General features: G+C 45.1%; 1 protein-coding gene across 1 annotated transcript in view; it reads left to right on the top strand.

Annotated features, from left to right (window-relative positions):
* Prdm10 (PR/SET domain 10) overlaps positions 1–17,855 on the top strand; it is a 110,506-nt gene that overhangs the window by 91,729 nt on the left and 922 nt on the right. The window contains exons 14-21 of the mRNA XM_023701517.1: positions 2,684–2,863; positions 3,823–3,933; positions 5,144–5,344; positions 6,403–6,546; positions 6,946–7,116; positions 8,930–9,070; positions 10,160–10,391; positions 14,503–14,606. Coding sequence (XP_023557285.1) covers positions 2,684–2,863; positions 3,823–3,933; positions 5,144–5,344; positions 6,403–6,546; positions 6,946–7,116; positions 8,930–9,070; positions 10,160–10,391; positions 14,503–14,606 — 1,284 coding nt within the window. The remainder of the gene's footprint in view (positions 1–2,683; positions 2,864–3,822; positions 3,934–5,143; positions 5,345–6,402; positions 6,547–6,945; positions 7,117–8,929; positions 9,071–10,159; positions 10,392–14,502; positions 14,607–17,855) is intronic.

Genomic DNA, 17,855 nt, shown 5'->3' with positions numbered 1-17,855 from the left:
TGAGAAGGGACATCTGTTTAAACAGTTTGAGTTAGCCAAGTTGACATACCATTGGTACATGTTTTTAAGACAGTACCGAGAGCTATTTTTCTAGAGAACAAGTCTGACATCATGGCCCTTCTAAAAAACCTTTGTATAACTCTCCACTCATATGGGTCCCAGTGATTATCACATAGGAGGTATTGTAGGGCAGTGGTTGTGACTTTCAGTGATACAGACAGCGTGCTGCAGCAGGGTGCCATAGGTTCGCCACCACTGCCGTAGGCCCTGGCTCCTGTCACCTCGACAGTTCTCACTACCGTTGGTACTCGGGCTGTACAGAATCACTTGGGTCTACTTCACCAGGGTGTACTGTGTCTCCCCAGGCCTGGTGTGGTCTGAGCCTTTACTCAAGAGGAATTTCCAGGGTGACACATGAGCTCACTCTGCTTTTACATCTGAGTTTCTGTTTTCAAACAAATGTTTTCTGTTCGCCTGCATGGGTGTCAATCTCAGTTCCAGTTTATTTCACTCCTTTCCATCCCTGGCTTGAAATGAACTTCCAGACTCTTGAGTCATTTCACCTGTCGAATGTCATTTTACCTGGGGTGTATCTTGGTCCTGGGTTAAGTGCTTTTCCTGTGAATTCCCATAGGACTGTCCGCTGGTGACCCCATCGTATGGTAGTGTTTAGAATTGCAATTGTCTGTCCTGCTAAGATCTATAATATATATAAAAGACAAGACAGGACCTTCTAGCTTCAGGGAATGCACATTTTAATGGGTAACTCAGACATCAACTATATTATTGATATGGTGGAGGAAAGGATGATTTACTAAGAGAGCAATGAACTCGGATTTGGGGTATGAAGAGGTCACTTCATAGATGACACCTTCTTTTTTCACTGCTGGGGATTGAACCCAGGGCCTTGTGTGTGCTACGCAAGCACTCTACTGCCGAATTATCCCCCACCCAAGGTGACGCTCGGATTCACTAAAGGATAGGGCACAGTTTGCCAGCTAGAGAGAGGGATGAAGATTCCCCAAGCAGAGCAGTACCCCAGTGATGCCTGCTTCCGGAGGTGCATAGTGAGAGGCACAGAGGAGGGGGCATGGGAAGGGCCAATGGTCAGATGAAGCCAGAGAGGTGCTTAAGCCAGCTTGCTGTGCTGAGTGATTGATTCATGGTGAAGGGAGCTGTTGGCCTTTTAGAGCTGGGTCTAAACTTAGGAAGAGCCATGGACAGGAGAAAGGGATTCATAGTGAAGACAGATGAGGGAGAATTCCTAGGGCCTCGCATCTGAAAGATTGAAGGGTGGAGATTTTTAGTTTGGGAGACAAGGTATTTGGGAACATAATCTATACCAGACAGGAGAGAGAATGGTTACACGGTGAATCTGGCTTTGGGGTGCTGGGGTAGAAAGGCCTGTGGAGATTTGGCATCCCAACAAATACTCACCACTGTCTGCGTGACTCAGTATTAGTCCTAGACTCTGAGATTTAGGAAATAATTCAATTAAGGTGAGTTGGTCTGTCTGAAGGGGAAATAAATCAATTATGATGATCAGAAAAAAATAGAAGAGTGACAGTTTTTTATCATTGTCTCCACTGGAGACAATACCTACTTTTATTTAGGTTATTAAACAAGTTTTTTATTGCAAACTAAGAAACTGAATATTCTTTCCTGGACATTCCAGGAACCAGGGCCAGTGGAATAGGAAGAAAGAGTAGCTGTATTTATTCTAGAAGAAGCCAGTGGGTGAGAGATCCCTCCCACTGGAACTCTGCCCCTACTGTGGCGTGGTTCCGAGTACTGGTAGGCTCTCCAGGAATATTTGTTAAATAAGTGAACTAAAAGCTGAAATACCTAAACAAAGCCTCTGTATTAGAAGATAGGAAGAATTAGTCTTGTAGAAAGATTACAAATCTTTATAAAGTTAATAACAGTTACATAATATTTCTGAGAGCAGTGGGCTCTCCTGGGTAGTAGTAGTCCCAAAGACTACTACAAAACTAAAATAAAATGTTATTATTTATTTCCATTTTCGTGGTGGTCTTGTGGTAGAACTCAGGGCCTTGTGCATGCCAGGCAAGCCCTGGACCACTGAGCTGTACCCCTTTTGAATTTGTTTTATTCAGGATGGGTTCTGCCGAATGTCCTAAGGATTCCCTGTTATCGAAGCAGGAACAGAGCTGGCCACACGGCGCACGCTTGCATGCTCCCTCTATAGTGGCCAACGCAATTGCTTAAGTGTCTAAATCCATGACATGGGAGACTTGAGATTCTTACTTGAGTTCACTTGGGATTTTGAAGACATCATTATGTTTAGTTTATTGTAAGGTGTGGGAATTGAGTACTTGTGGCTTGTAAATCCAGTACTACCTGTCACTCATTATCGCTTTGTCTTATACCAAATTTGTTCTGTGTGCCCTTGGACCATGTCCATGTAAATGCGAAGTCTTTCTTCTAAACAGACATGGATACCATTCATAGTTAAAGCCAGGCTCGCCAAGGCGCCTGTGTGCCACTAACTAGCGATTTCCAGCTCCTCTGGACGTGCCCTGAACGTCTCAGCACGCCAGTAACTCAGATGCCTCTCACTGGGCTGTGACTGCTAATTTGTACTGATTTTGAAAAATTACCCAACCTGTTAAAATATTCTATGTCCACTCCTATCCCCTTTTCAAAAATTCCCTCCAAATAGCGAAAAGACAAACTTCGGGAACACATGCAGAGGATGCATAATCCTGAGAGGGAGGCCAAGAAAGCCGACCGCATCAGCCGCTCCAAGACCTTCAAACCTCGGATCACATCCACAGACTACGACAGCTTCACGTTCAAGTGCCGCCTGTGCATGATGGGCTTCCGGCGCCGGGGCATGCTGGTCAGTGCCTCCCCGGCCTTCTGGCCTCCAGGCTCCCCTCATTGCTGTCAGGGAGGGCGGCAGCTTGGTGTTGTGCTGGGTCCTGAGTTACGCGCATCAGCAGGTCGTCTCAGTATCTGGAGGAAGAAGGAGACAGTTCCCAATTTGGAGTCTGTCTTTTCCAATCTGCCCTTGCCAGTACTTCTCAGGAGACCTCTAGAAAGAATTTCCTACCGCTGTTTTCTTTGTTTTTGGTGCTAGAGATTGAATCCAAAGCCTTGCATGTGCCAAGCCTGTCCTCCTGAGCTGCAACTGTAACCCTCTTCCTCTTCTTTTCCGTATTACTTTTGGTTTTCTTCACTGTTCTAGGTCTTCCTGCTCCCGTCCTGTTTTACTTCCCTCCTCTCTTTTGCATTCCTCAATGTACTTTCTAGTGGGGCTTTTGTCCTTTCTGATAATGGTTCTTTTTTTCAGTTAGGAAACAGCAATAGAAGGAAACCTTTCCTCAGAACTGGGTCTGTGGGTCCAGGTCAGTGGGGACATGAGGACATCCAGTTCACTGCTCTCAATTTATTTTGACCTTGTTATAGTTGCAGAGTATACTTCTTCCAAGAGCTTGAAAGTCATAGGACAGTGTCTAAAATTCAGAACCTTCTTTTGTATCTCATTGCATATTCTCAGTCAGGCTCCAGCACGAAATAATGAAGGACAGGTTAAGTTGGGAGAATTGGCCCAAGATATCCCATTCGTATAATTTTCCTATCACCAACAGTAGTTCTTCCAGGCAGGGACTACTGATCTGATCTACCAAGACCCAAGGTACCTTTGCTTATTTGCTGAATTCCTTTTAACTGCTGTCTCCAGGCAAATGCCTCATTTTTGGGGTTTTTGCTTCGAAGAGTATCAGCCTCTGGCATTCATTGTCAGAGGCATTTGTTTATAATGAGGTCTCTTTTTCTCATTTTTTTTTCCTACCTCAGGTAAATCACTTATCAAAGAGGCATCCTGACATGAAGATAGAAGAGGTGCCAGAGTTAACGCTACCCATCATAAAGCCCAACCGAGATTACTTTTGCCAGTACTGCGATAAGGTAACAGCAGCACATCCATGCGGGCAGGCCACTGTGGGAGCCCGGTGTTGAGCCAGTTTGCTTGCTTGGGTAATGAGCCCCAGATCCTGCAGTTGCTCTGCGCAGATGGCTCCCTGCCTCTCGGTAGTTTTCCATGCAGGCAAGAAAGGGGCAGAAATGCAGCTCATTTTAAGTAATGCTTTTACTTTTTAATTTGTTGGCTTTGTTTTGCTTTTAACCCAGTCTCTGTGTGACTTTTTTAAAGAGAGACTTCCAAAGCCTAGTGTATGAATTTAATTTAAATTCCTAAGACATAATGTGAGTGTTGTCATTTTACTTGTAAAATGTGAGGTAGATTTGGAGTTTCTAGAAGATTGAACAGGATGTTAAAAAGTTTAAGGTGGGAGGAGTACTCTGCTTGTATTATTCCATTCTTATGTGTGCAGTTACAGGAAAGACAGAAAACTCTGTATTGTTTCCGTGTAGGAAATGCCTCCTTCCATGGTATATCCATGTCGGCTTGGCATTAAGAAGCTTATCTTTGACAGAGTCCTCACTAAAGCCGCTAGTGGCTATTCAGCTTACACTTTGGAAGATTTTGGGTTCCTTGTGCTGAGTTGTGTATATCATAAAAGAGCTTTTACAGACAGATGAAGGATGAACTGGCCTGAAAAACAATTCTGTTTCCATGCATGTTTTTCCCTTTTAAACTTTCAGGGAAAGGGTGTGTTTATAGTTACTCAGATATAGACATGAAATTGGAGGGAGATACTTAGCATTATCTATATTATGTTCTGACGTTATTGTGGTTTTTTTTTTTTGTCTTTTTGAGGCAGGGTCTCACTGTGCAGTTCAGCCTGGCCTTGATCTCACTTTGCGTCCCAGGCTGGTCTTTTTTTTTTTTTTTTTTAATTGGAACCAGAGATTGAACTCAGGCCCTTGTGCTTGCCAGGGAAGCGCTTATTCCACTGAGCCATCTCTGCGGCCCTTCTGTATCTCCACCCCCCACCCCCAGGCTGGTCTTGAACTGGCAACAATCCTCCCAACTCAACCTTCTGACTTTATCCTATTTATAAATAGTCCATATTATCCCTTCATAGATTGGTTAATATCTTTTATCTTCGGCTATAGCAATATTTTCATTTCCTTAGAATGAAATTGCTCGTTGCCCCGAGTGACAACGTAGAGCTGTACGTGGACAGTTTTCATGGCACCATATTTGAACTTGCAGGTTTATAAAAGTGCCAGCAAGCGTAAAGCTCACATTCTGAAGAACCACCCAGGAGCTGAGCTCCCACCAAGCATTCGGAAACTCCGCCCTGCAGGCCCAGGGGAGCCAGACCCCATGCTCAGCACCCACACCCAGCTGACGGGCACCATTGCCACCCCCCCTGTGTGCTGCCCGCACTGCTCCAAGCAGTACAGCAGCAAGGTAAGCACCCACTCCCGCCCGGAGCCTGCAGCGGAACAGCCGTGCGGAGGTGTCTTGACGGCGACAGCGTCTCATCCGAGTGGCTGGTGGCTTCCCTGAATTGATGGGGGCTAAAAAGAGACCCTATCCCAGCTCTTCCAAGTAGGGCCTGCAGCAAAGAACATGAGGAGAATACTGTGGATTCCTCAGAATGAGTGCCATCTAGTAGCCCGAGCGTGTGGCTCTTCTCCTCTCCCTTTGGCCTCCTGAGGGTAGAAACTAAAATAGTCGTTCCTCAAAAGGGCTGGTTTTTGCTGGGGGGAGTCACAGCTGCTTAATACAGGTATTGCTGGGGTGGGGTGGGATGCTGTAAGGGTTTTGGGCCTCCTGATGTTGTAGGGTCAGGTGAGACTTTCCTCTACCCATCCATTATACCTTTGCATTGCTTTTGGAAATGCAGGGATGTAGTCAGGATTGCTCTGATTTTTAATTTAATTTTTTAATACTGGATTTTTAAAATGTATTTAGTATGGGGTCCGCAAGGTCTCACTACATAGATTGGGCTCATAGTGATTCTCCTGTCCTCAGCCTCCCAAGCGCTAGGATTACAGATACACCACCACGTCCAGTCTCAATTGACCTCCCCCCGGGGGTGGGGCCAGCAAGACAGGCCAGGGATCTGAACCCTGGGTGCTGCGCACTACCTAAGCAGGCACTTTGGTCTGCTGAGCTTCTGGCCAGCCCTGATTTTTAATTTAATTTTAGTTAATTAAGATACGGAGTTTTGCTGTGTTGCCCAGATTGGCCCTGAACTCCTAGGCTCAAATAGTTCTCCCACCTCACTCTCCCAAGTAACTGAGAGTACGTGTGTGTGATAGCCTGTCCAGTAGATCTCCCTGTGTACTTATTTAGTAGTGTTGGAGACCTAACTCAGGCCTTGGCGCATGTCAGGCAAACACCACTGAGCTACACCCCCAGCCCCGATTTTCTTTTTTTTAAGATACAAAATAAATTATCTAATCTTTGGAAGATTGAAAATAATTTCAGTCAGTATTCCTAGTCTCATCTTCACTTTTCAGACCAAGATGGTGCAGCACATTCGAAAGAAGCACCCCGAGTACGCCCAGCTCCCCAACACCATCCACACGCCGCTGACGACCGCTGTGATCAGTACTACCCCAGCTGTGCTAACGACAGACAGCGCCACTGGAGAGACAGTGGTGGTGAGTGCACGAGGGGGAGAGCGCTCCGTTCCCAATCCTGTCCCCGTGTTGCCACCCCCAGTGCCCCCCAGATGGGTAGATGCCGAAGCCCTGCCGGCCTTGGGGTTCACCTGGCTGCGGATGGAGCCCCCTTCGCTTCAGGGTGCCGCAGATGCACTATGGTTGTGACGGGTCTGTGTTTTCCGGGTTCTCTGACAAGGCATAGCACGAGGCTTTCAGTGTTGCCTCTGAACTGCAGTACTGTCAGAGGCTCTAGGGCAGCTCCACAGTCGGGGCTAGCCGGCCAGTGGTAATTTGCAGTTGTGTGGTCCGTTGGCATGATAAAGTAAGTTGTAGTAGCCACCCAGCTACGGACAGGAGTGTTACCAGCTCATAATGCATCCTGCGTGCCTTTTCTAGACGACAGACCTGCTGACGCAAGCAATGACAGAGCTCTCTCAGACCTTAACAACAGATTACCGAACACCGCAAGGGGACTACCAGAGGATCCAGTACATTCCCGTGTCTCAGTCCACGTCTGGGCTCCAGCAGCCTCAGCATATACAACTTCAAGTGGTGCAGGTGGCCCCGGTATGGTGTGATGTTTCTTTCTCTTTACATCTGTGACTGCCATTAGCCCAGATGGTAGCGAGCTTGCAGTAAAGTACCCAGTTCCATGTGGCGCCTTATGTGGGGCTCCATAGGACGTGTTTCCGCGTAGAAGCTCTGAGGGCCTGGCACCTGTGGAGTGCCACCTCTGCCTCCCTCCCTGGGCTGACGTGGTCTCTAGACTTGGCAGGGTAAGGGCATTTCTGTCTAGGCGAACCGTCACCCAGCGCTATTGCATGAGTACTAACGACACTTCCTTCTGAGCTGCTTCTGAGTCCTTGCCCTTTGCTAGCTTGTTTCCTTGGTGATGAGCCAATTTGGTAAGTCCCTAGCTGGGCATCAAATGACTTATCTAAGTAAGAAGTTAGAGAGAATGATTTTATTTCCTGAACAGTAGTAACTTTTTAGTACAGAGGTTCAGTAACTTAGGTTCTTTTGCCAGGTTAATAGCTCATTCTTACTGATTAGAGACCTAAAAAAAGGAATGCTGTCAGGACTGTTTTTTATTTAATTATGCTGTGAAAAAGTATACTCAAGGACCAGATATAGCTCAGTGACACAGCGCCTGCCTGGTAAGCATGAGGGTGAGAGTTTGATTCCTGGTACCAAAAATAATAATACAATAAAGTAAAATAAAAACTGTACTTAAGACACAAAGGAACAAACCTGTTGCTTTAAAACAATTTTGCCTAAAAAAGTTAAAACAATTTTAAACTTATATGAATTGGGAATTGTCACTGTTTTGACAGTTGTTCACTCTGTCTTCTTTTCTTATGGAAGGGTTCTTAGCTTTAGGCTTTGGGGGAGTAAAGAGGCTTAGAAATATTGTGAATCTGCACATTGCTCTGGAGAAAGGGACATAGTTGGCCCGATTTCCAGAAGTGTCTTTGATATGGACTAGATTAAGGACCATTGTCCTAGTGGGTCACTAGTGACAAACTAAAAGCAGATTCTGTTTTGCTCTCTTAACTGATCAGATGGGATGCCTCAATCTATTTGAAGTTTGGGGAAATGATTGTTGATTCCCGAGGGCTTCTGGGGCAGCATGCATGTGCGAGGAACCGTTTCCTTCTCTCATCCTCCACAATGCTTCAAGCCTCTGCTTGAGAAGCACACTTCAGGCTTGCTTTCTCTCTACTCTTGGCCAGTGTGGCCTTGGTGCAGGCCCTCTCGGGGAAGTGCAGCTCTGGGTCTGAAGTTCCCTTTATGCTTCTTGCTGTCCGGATATTGAATCCTTAAAATATTCAACATGACCCTGCCTCTCTAGAGGAGGAGTAGGCACACTTTCTATAATAGGCCGTGAGTCGCCAGCTTGGACTTTGCCTTTTGGCGTCTGTGGCGGCAACCTGACCCTTCCCTGAGAGGTGAGGGCGAGGCCTGGGGGCGGGGGGCCAGCAGGGCTCCATTCTTGCCTGGGCAGTGTGGAAACAGGAGCGCAGCGCAGGAGCACCTGGGACTCCTGGGCTGTGTGCACTTGCTTTGTGCCAGCAGACAGCTTCGGCAGAGGGTGGGGTGGGGGATTTAAGGTGAGGCCCTTCGCACTGAGCTATATCTGCAACCCTTTCCAGTGTTTTATTTTTGAGACAGGCTCTTACTGAGTTGCTAAATTACCCAGGTTGGTTTTGAACTTTCAGTTCTCCTGTGTGAGCCTCCCACAGTGCTGGATTACAACCTGGTGCTGTCACCACAGCCACTTTAGGGATACTGCTTTTTGTCTGACCCTTCTGTCTGGAAGAATTTCCCCTAACCTCAGTTTGTACGTATCTGGTTTCTGGGCCTGTGTTTCTCCCTTCAGGCCACGTCCCCTCATCAGTCTCAGCAGTCCACTGTGGATGTGGGCCAGCTCCACGACCCACAGACCTACACACAGCATGCCATCCAGGTGCAGCACATCCAGGTGACCGAGTCTACCACCTCGGCCCCGGCGTCATCTCAGGTACGCTGCAGAGAGGTGCATGCGGCAGCAACAAAGCTGTCCCTGACCACTGAGGTGGTGTCACTCATTTGCATTGTCTGAATTGTCATTACTGTCCCATCCTGTGGAACTTTGTGATCCGACATCCTACAAATGGCATTAGCCTTGCTTCCTATTGCAATTGCTACACTGGAACGCTGACTTTGTGGAGTGTTACCGTGTACTGTTGTGGCTATAGGATTGAGTCTGTTTCTGAAATACACAGGGGAGTGTGGGAATTCAGAAGAGGGAGAAAATATGTATAGTTCCGCAATCAAGAAACATCTTTGAAGATGTGATCTTTGAATTAGGTCTTAAAGCAAGAGCAGGGTGTTGACATGGTGTTTGTGCGAGGCACTATGACCTAAATAAGCTCTCGGTGTGATGAAAGAGAGAGATGGGAAACGAATATTTGTAGGAAATTGAGTTGATTCTGTTGGGAACAGGAAGTGATGCTTGGAAAGAAAGAAGTGGTTTGGAGTGGGGTTGTGGAGAGCGCCGACTGGCGGCAGCGGAGCATGGGCTTGTGCTGCCAGGAGGAGGAAGCCTCTCTGCAGGACGTCTGCCCGTGTGTCCCGCTTCCCTCAGGCCTCGGTGGGAGTGTTCAGTGCAGTTCAGTGGGAACTGTGACACAGGGATGATTTCCATTTGTTTTACAGCTTAGCCCTGTAGGGACCGGGGAGATGGCTCAGTAGAATAAGCGCTTGCCGGGCAAGTGCAAGGGCCTGAGTTCAATCCCCAGTTCCACCAAAAAAAAAAAAAAAAAGAAAAAAAAACAGATTAGTTGTGTAACATTGGCAAGTTAGTTCACCTCTCATTTTAAAAAATCTTATGTAATGTAAACAATTACACTTTCACACATTGTTTCAACAAAGTTCATGAAAGTAAATTTTTTGTAACAAAGAATTTCAGAATTGTTTCATTAATTTGATTCTTATTTAAATATTACTACTGTAGGATCAATAGTTTCAGTCTTTAATTCCTATCAGTCTGCTTTATTCCTTGTTATTTGTGAGGCCTAAGTCTATTGGAACGCCTCCATTTCCTGCACTGTGTCCTCCTTCCCCCTAGGTAGCCGGGCAGCCCTTGAGTCCCTCTGCCCAGCAGGTGCAGCCCGGGCTCAGCCCCTCGCATATTCCCGGCAGTTCTTCGTCACAAGGGCAGGCCTTGCAGCAGCAGCAGCCGCAGCAGCAGCAGCAAACGCAGCAACAGCAACCACAGCAGCAGCCGCAGCAGCAGCAGCAGAGCTCCTCGGTCCAACACACGTACCTGCCCAATGCCTGGAACTCCTTCCGGGGCTACTGTGAGTAAGAAAAGGGGACAGCACTGTGCAGGTCATGCACGTGGAATCCCAGCCTTGGGTCTTAACTTAGCTTTATGGTAGGGTTTTTTTGGATTAAAATAGCAACTAGCCATTTTCTTTTTTGTTGTTGTGTTTTATTTGTTTTTGTCTCTGATATAAGGTCTCACTAACTAGTTCAGACTGGCCTTGAACTCACTATGAAGCCCAGGCTGGCCTGAACTCAAAGTGATCCTCCTGCCTCAGTATCCTGAGTGCTGGGATTACAGGTATGTGCCACCATGCCTGAAAAGTGGCCATTTTCTACACACTATATAATTGCATGTATTTGAATGAGGTTTTTTGTTTTGTTTTTTTGTACAGGGTCTTGCTATGCAGTTCAGACTTCCAGTGATCCTCCCTTCAGCCTCCCTAGTACTGGGATTACAGGCATGTGCCACCATGCCTGGTTTGGGGGCCAGCACAGTGCACCCAGGGTTCCAGAGTGGGTGTGGCATGTCAGCATGTGGTGCCAGTGGTCAAGGCAGCTATGTTTACCACTATACCACCAACGCAGGCAGCATGTGGTGCCAGGGATCGGACTTGGGTCCTTGCACTTGCCACCAAGCAATCTAATCAGCCCATGAGTGAGTTTTATGACAAAACTCAAGCCCTTGATTTGATGTCAGAAAGCCAGTATTTTCAGAGACACTAGGTATTTCTCTAGAGGAAGTGCAGGTAGGTGACTTAAATAGATGAACAGAAGATATGTTGATGCCCTTGGCTCATTTCTTCCACCAGTGTTTATTGAATGCTTCTGTATTCAGCACTATGCTTGACCCAAAGTATATGAAAATAAGTATTGACATAAATATCCATAATACTACAAAAGAGTAATGTTAGCCAACTTCCTTCATGCTCTTACTCTACGCCAGAATGATACTGAACCACGTGTCATATTTTGCATCACCATGGTAGCAGTATTATGAGTTAGCATTCCGTCTCAATGACTTTTTTCTCATTGCTGGGACAAAATACCCGACACCCAAAATTAAGGAAGGAAATTAGCTCATAGTTTGTGCAGGTTTCAGTCCATAATCAGCTGACTCCAAAGCTGGGCGGCACTAGGCAGAGCAAAGGGAGGGGCAGCAGCTGGCGCTGGCAAGCCTCTCTCCCCTCCTTACTTTGTGTGCAGATTGTCTGCCCAGGGCAGGTAGAACACTCACACCCACAATCCCAGCATTGGATCGTGAAGTGATCACAAACTTCAGAAGCTGCCCCGTGACTGCATGAGGCTTTGGGGGACGCTTACACACAATCTGTAACACATTCTAAAATGAAGATTCTGGAACTCAGGTTTTTCCCTTAGGAAAAATTGGCAAAAGGTAGAAAGAATGAAAAGTAGAAAGAAGGAAGAAGAGTATAATAAATACTCTATTCTTATCATCCAGTTTCAACAGTTAGCTCGCATCCAACCTTGTGTCAACTCTGCCCTGCCATCCTCTCCCATTTTCTAACCATATCATAATCCACTGTATCAGGGCTCTTGGGATAGCTCAGCAGAGTAAGCACCTGCTTAGGCAAGTGCAGGGACCAGGGTTTGATCCCAGGCACCACATGCTGAGCTGGCCACACCCTTGGGTGCACTGAACGAGCCACTGAGACCCAGCCTGGTGGCGCGTGCCTGTAATCCAAGTGCAGAGGAGGCTGAAGGCAGGAGAATCCCTGTGAGTCCGAGCTACGTAGTGAGACCCTGTACCAAATACATTTTTTAAAAAAATGTATCATTTTCACCCATAAATGTTTTTGTATGTGTATTTAAGACTACTTGGGGGAGTGCTAGTGGGCAAGCCTAGGGCCTTGTGCATGCTGAGCGTGTGCTGTGCTATTGAGTTACATCTCCAGCCTAAAGACTGTTTTTTAAAAAATGTCATTATCACACCTAAGAATAAATGGCAATTCTTTACCCACAAATGTACTTCAAAATTTAGTAATATTCATACTTCTGAGCTTGTCTTAAAGTCTTGAAAATAGTTGGTTTGTGTAAATTTGGCTCCAAGTAAGGATCATATTGCAATGGACGGCGTCTTCTGAGTTCTGTTCAGTCTGTGTTCACTTTCTCTTACTTTGCATCGCCATCTCGCCATTTCTGAGTTGAAGAAAGTGAGTCCTGACCTACAGTCTCCACTTCGATGGCGCGGAGGCACCCTCGTGTTGCCATAACACACGTTTGTGTCCCGCAGACTGGCAACGAGGCCTGCAGGCTGGATAAGGATTGCGTTTAGTTTTTCCCACAAGCTCCTTCAGAGCTGACGTGTGTGCTTCTATCAGAAACCATAATATTCGGGTGTCTGTCTTTTTTATGTTTATGCTTACGCTCAGTTATTTTATTAGGGCTTACCAAGTTGCAAAATTCTGATTCTGTCATTCTTATTCATTAACTAGAAAAATTTTATTAAAGAAAAATTTCACTTAGCAGTGAGATTGAGATATACTTTTTTTACTTCTTTTTTTTGTGGAACCGGGGATTGAACTCACGCCCTTGCACTTGCCAGGGAAGAGCTCATTCCACTGCGCCATCTCCCCGGCCCTGAGATATACTTTGTATCTCAATTTTTTTTAAGAACTTTTTTTTTAGAGGGCTACGGGACCTTGCACTAGGCAGGTGCTGTGTTGTCGAGTTATGTCCCGGTTTCAGAAACATTTGTATCTTTTTAATTAGATTAGCTTTACAAGCAACTTGAGAGAGCTCTTGCATAAGGAAACACTGCTTTTCAAATTACATTGACTTTTCAAATTACATGACTTGATAATCTATCTGGAAATTCTTTGTCTGCTTTTGCTAAAGGTGTGTGTTTTACAGCTGGTTAATGTAGTGAAAGAAAACAGTATTATGAAGCTTCATCTTTAACCAAGATGAATGCGTATAGGCCACTAGTAGTTAGAAAGTTTGGTTTAAATAATCTTGCTTGGTGGCAAGTTAACGGTGCCACTAATATGAAATTAGTAGATTTTAAGTGGGTAGTAAAGAAGTGGCTGTCCTCTTCTCTGGCTCTTTTCACAGTGACCTCCAAGAAGGTATATAATTTCTCCAAAAAATATACAATGTAAAACTATCAGCAGGCCCGATGTTCCAAGCTCATCTTATTCAGCTTCTGCCCCGCCATATAAGTTTTGCTGTGGCTTCTTGGAATTAGCTGTTTCCCCAAGAGTCTCTCAATCCTCTTCATCCGAAGGGCCATTTAGAGACTATGAGAAGGATATTAGGGTGAACTGTGTTTCAAATTTGGTTTAATAAACTTGTGATGAAATAGCATTAAAGCTGAGTCCAGTTGTGATTGCTAAGAACCTGTAGTTACTGCTGGGCCATGAAGTCCTATCTGAGTATGAAAGATAAAAATATGGAGCCAGGAAGGTAAAACTTTATGACTTCTTTCAAAGTTTTTTAAAGAAGTGTTAAATATTTATGTGTGTGGATATTCAAAAGTGCATCTGGGTGGGCGGCACTGCTGCCGGTACTCTACTCGGCAGCCTCTCTTCTCTACCGATGGTCTTCTTGTTTCCCTTTCAACCCGTCAAGAAATCATGTCATCATAAGTAAGCACGCTTCAGGCCACTGGCTAGGCACAGTCCTCAGCCTGCATTGCTTTGACTTAGTCAGTACAGCAGCACACCCACACAACCATTTTGGGTGGTTGTTGTTTTGAGACTAGGCCTACGGAGGCTGCCCCAGCCTGGTCTTGACCTCCTGGGCTCAAGGGGATCCCCTGCCTCTTGAGTGGCTGGGACAACAGAAGTTCTCCACCATACTCAGCTGTTGCCTGGTTTTTGTTTTCAATAACACTGTTAATAAATATGAGCTGTTGAATACTTTCTTACAAAATAGACTATCTTAGATTATTTTTTCCCAACTATAGGCTAATTCAAGGATTTAGAGCACTTTCAAGGTAGACTTGGTTAAGCAATGTTTGAAAGGTTAAATATATTAAATGCACTTTGGACATAGGATATTTTCAACTTAGCAATGGATTTATTGGGCTGTTACCCCATTATATGAATAGAAGAGCTTCTGTATTTGTTTCTAGAACTTACACTAAGCCTTAGAGCCCTGACCTTTATATATTTCCTTTTTCAGCATCTGAGATTCAAATGATGACCCTTCCCCCAGGTCAGTTTGTGATTACAGACAGTGGTGTGGCGGCTCCTGTCACCTCTGGCCAGGTGAAGACGGTCGCTCCGGTAAGCTGCCCTGCCCATGTGGTGCCCTGTTGAAACCCTTGTCAATTGACTGGTCTGTTTTCTGATTTCTCACGTAGAAGATTCCTTGAAAGCTGGGTCTATCCTTTTTTGGGAGAGTGGGCGGTGGTAAACGCTCAGTGAATACCTGTTTGACTAGGAGCTACAACCAGTCCCCAGATCTGTCTGTATGTGTTTGCCTTCTTATGTGCTCCTTGGAAATAGAGTCCTCAGCATTCCTGGTCTCAGGTGGTCTGGGCAGGAATAATATAGTGATTACAGAGCTATTTAACTACAGAGCTATTTTAAACCATTCACCCACTCCAGTATATAAAACATTGCTGTATATTATCTTGTCATATCTAAATTGGGAAGATACATTGTTGATGCTATTTACTGCTTATGTTTTCATTTTTTATTTATTTTCTATGCCTTTTTATTTTCTTTTTTAAAGATACAAAATAGAGGGGCTGGGGAGATGGCTCAACAGAATAAGTGCTTCCCTGGCAAGCGCAAGGGCCTGAGTTCAATCCCCGGTTCTGCAAAAGAAACAAAAAACAAAAAAACAAAAAACAAAGAAACAAAATAGTGATAGAAAAAAAACAGCATTAGGAGCAATACAAAATGTCACTGAACAAAGTAAAAGGAATTCAATAATGATTGCTGTTTTACATGATGCTATCTTCAAATTAGTTGTTGTGGTTACCAGATATAAATGTGCAAGATTTGTTTAAAGGAAAAACAAAACAAGGGCCGGCCAAATAGCTCAGTGGATTAAAGTGGCTGCTTAGGCAAACGCAGCTGCTTGGGGTGGATGCCAGGAGTGCTGTGCGGACCCACCTCCAGGGCATGCTGAGAAGGCGATTGAGACTGGGTGTGGTGGTGGCATGCCTGTAATCCCAGCTCTTGGGAGGCTGAAAACAGGTGGATCATGTGGCGTCTGATCTATATAGTTAGACCCTGTACTAAAAAATACAAAAAAAAAATTTTTTTTTAAAGGGAAAAGCAAAAGAATAACAAAAAAAGTTGTAAGAAAGTCAAAAGCAGAAAAAAAAAAAGAAAATGAAAAAATTTAAGCATTAACTGCTCCTTTCAAAAGTCCAGCAGAAATCAACAGTACAATTTTCCAAACGGTTCTGCATATATACCTAAGTAGTCTTTTTCCTTTCTTTCATTTGTCCTTTTTATGTTTTTAGTTTTACAAGCTTATTTTGACCTGCTTCTAAGTTTTTAGAAGATAGAATATATAGATTTCAATTGAAGAAAATACTCCTTAAAAAAAGAAAAATACTCCTAGGTAGGGAGCATGTGCTTTGCCTGTGTGATCCCATCCCCAGTAGCAAAAAAGGAAAACAGAAATTGTCTTGGTTGAAAGCGCTCAGATCTCACGTGCAGCCTGCGGCTCTCGCTCATAATGTATGGTGTACATGGAAATTGCTAAGAGAAGAGATCTTAAATAGTCTTACCACAAAAAATAAAGATGTGAGGTGATAGATACATTATCTTGATTTAATCATTTCACAGTGCATCACGTATCACATTATATTGTGTGCTATAAATAGCACAGATTTTTTCTCGGTTATGTATTAATAATGCAGGGAGGAAAACAACAATACTCCTAAGTGGCTAGAAATGTTGCAGGGTTCCTGGGGGATGATTATTTTCCAAGAAGCTTCAGAGGGAAGCAGGGTAGACTGGTGGCTTCAAAAACCTGATTTTCAAAAAAAGTATACTAAAATTTCCCTCATTTCTTGACACACCAGGTCACATGAACTAGGAGAGATGTACAAATCTACAGTGACGTTGTTGTTGATAAAACTAATATAAATGCAGCGCTCCCATGGGCACAGTCTGCGCCTTCTCTGCTGGACGACCTGCTAACTATGTGTGCGTTTGCTTGGCCACAAACTCACTTGAGAACTAACTACAGCCCAGGATAGTTCCCGTCCCCTGTACAGTATACACTAGCACAGCTTTCCTGTATGTTTTCAGGAGCTCATGGATTTTCTGCAGCCCACCTCTGTGCCTTCCAGGGCTCAGGGGATCCTGGGTTGAGAACCTCCTCCCTACTACAGGAAGATCTACATGGGAACTAAATTATAATCCCCAAACTGCTTGGCAGACAGTGATTCGGAACATGTACCCCAGATGAATCAAACGTGTATTGGGCTGGCCTTTTTTTCTGGGCAGGGCTTGGAATGGCTGCTATCTGCGTTTTCCCACTGTGACTTTTTCTCCCTGTGTGCTAGGCAGTTTTGTATTACTATAACAAAATACCTGAAGTAATTAACTTATAGAAGGTCTGTCCAGCTTACCGTTGCGCTGGCTCGGTTCACAATGCAGTGGCCCCGTGGCCTTGGGCCTCAGACGAGGTGCACCTGGTGGTGGTGGAGCACACAGCAGGGCGTCAGCCTGGGGGCACAGAGAACAGGAGCAAGTGCGGGGAATCCTGTGAAGGGCCCCACTTAGCCGCTGCCGCCCCGTGACAGCACTGCCTGGGGGCCAAGCCGTCAGCCCAGGGCCTTGGGGAACACTTAGTCAGACCACAGCTTTCTGGTTCTGAAGGTGGCCAGTGCCATTCTGACAGATACAGCCTGCCTTTTAAAATGTTAACATAGTGAAATAGCCGCCTTGTAGGTCTGTGAAGAAATTTTTATGCCCAGAGGAGAAATGAGGAAAACAAAGGTGATGTGAGAATGCCCGTCAGTCTGTCTACTCAGGGACTGCACTGGAGACTGTGGTCTTGTGCCCTTTTACCCCTCCATTTGCACGCTGTTGGGATCAAATCTAGGGCCTCTTGTGTGCTGAGCAGTCCCCCACTGAGTGACTTCATCGCCAAGAGTTCAAGCCCAGCCTGAATTACCTAGCAAGACCTCATCTCAACCCACCCACCATAAAAAAATGAATTCAGAAATTCTACCTGAATTTATAAGTGTTGTCCAATCAAATGTTTATATATTAATACAAAATGGATCAGAAGGGTAAAGTTTCCTTCCTGTGCTCCTGAGTGTTAAAGTGCATATTTGATGGTAGCATATTTTAAATAGCCTTACATGGCAAAATAAAACTTTTGGACCCATTTAGTACTATTTTTAACTTTTCTGGTCTTCCAAGTTCTAAATCTGGGAATCGTTGATCTACCTGCTTTAGGGGCCAAGCTGCCTCTTTAAGGAAACTATTTTTGGCAGGTAGGCGACATGATGCAGATTTCTGTACCTCAAGTTCTTCTCTGTATGATTTGGTAGCACAGCT

The sequence above is a fragment of the Octodon degus genome, unplaced genomic scaffold (genome assembly GCF_000260255.1).
Source record: "Octodon degus isolate 3935 unplaced genomic scaffold, OctDeg1.0 scaffold00136, whole genome shotgun sequence".
Classification (NCBI taxonomy): Eukaryota; Metazoa; Chordata; class Mammalia; order Rodentia; family Octodontidae; genus Octodon; species Octodon degus.
The sequence above is the reverse complement of the archived record's forward strand: the minus strand, read 5'-3'. Positions and strand labels throughout refer to the sequence as shown.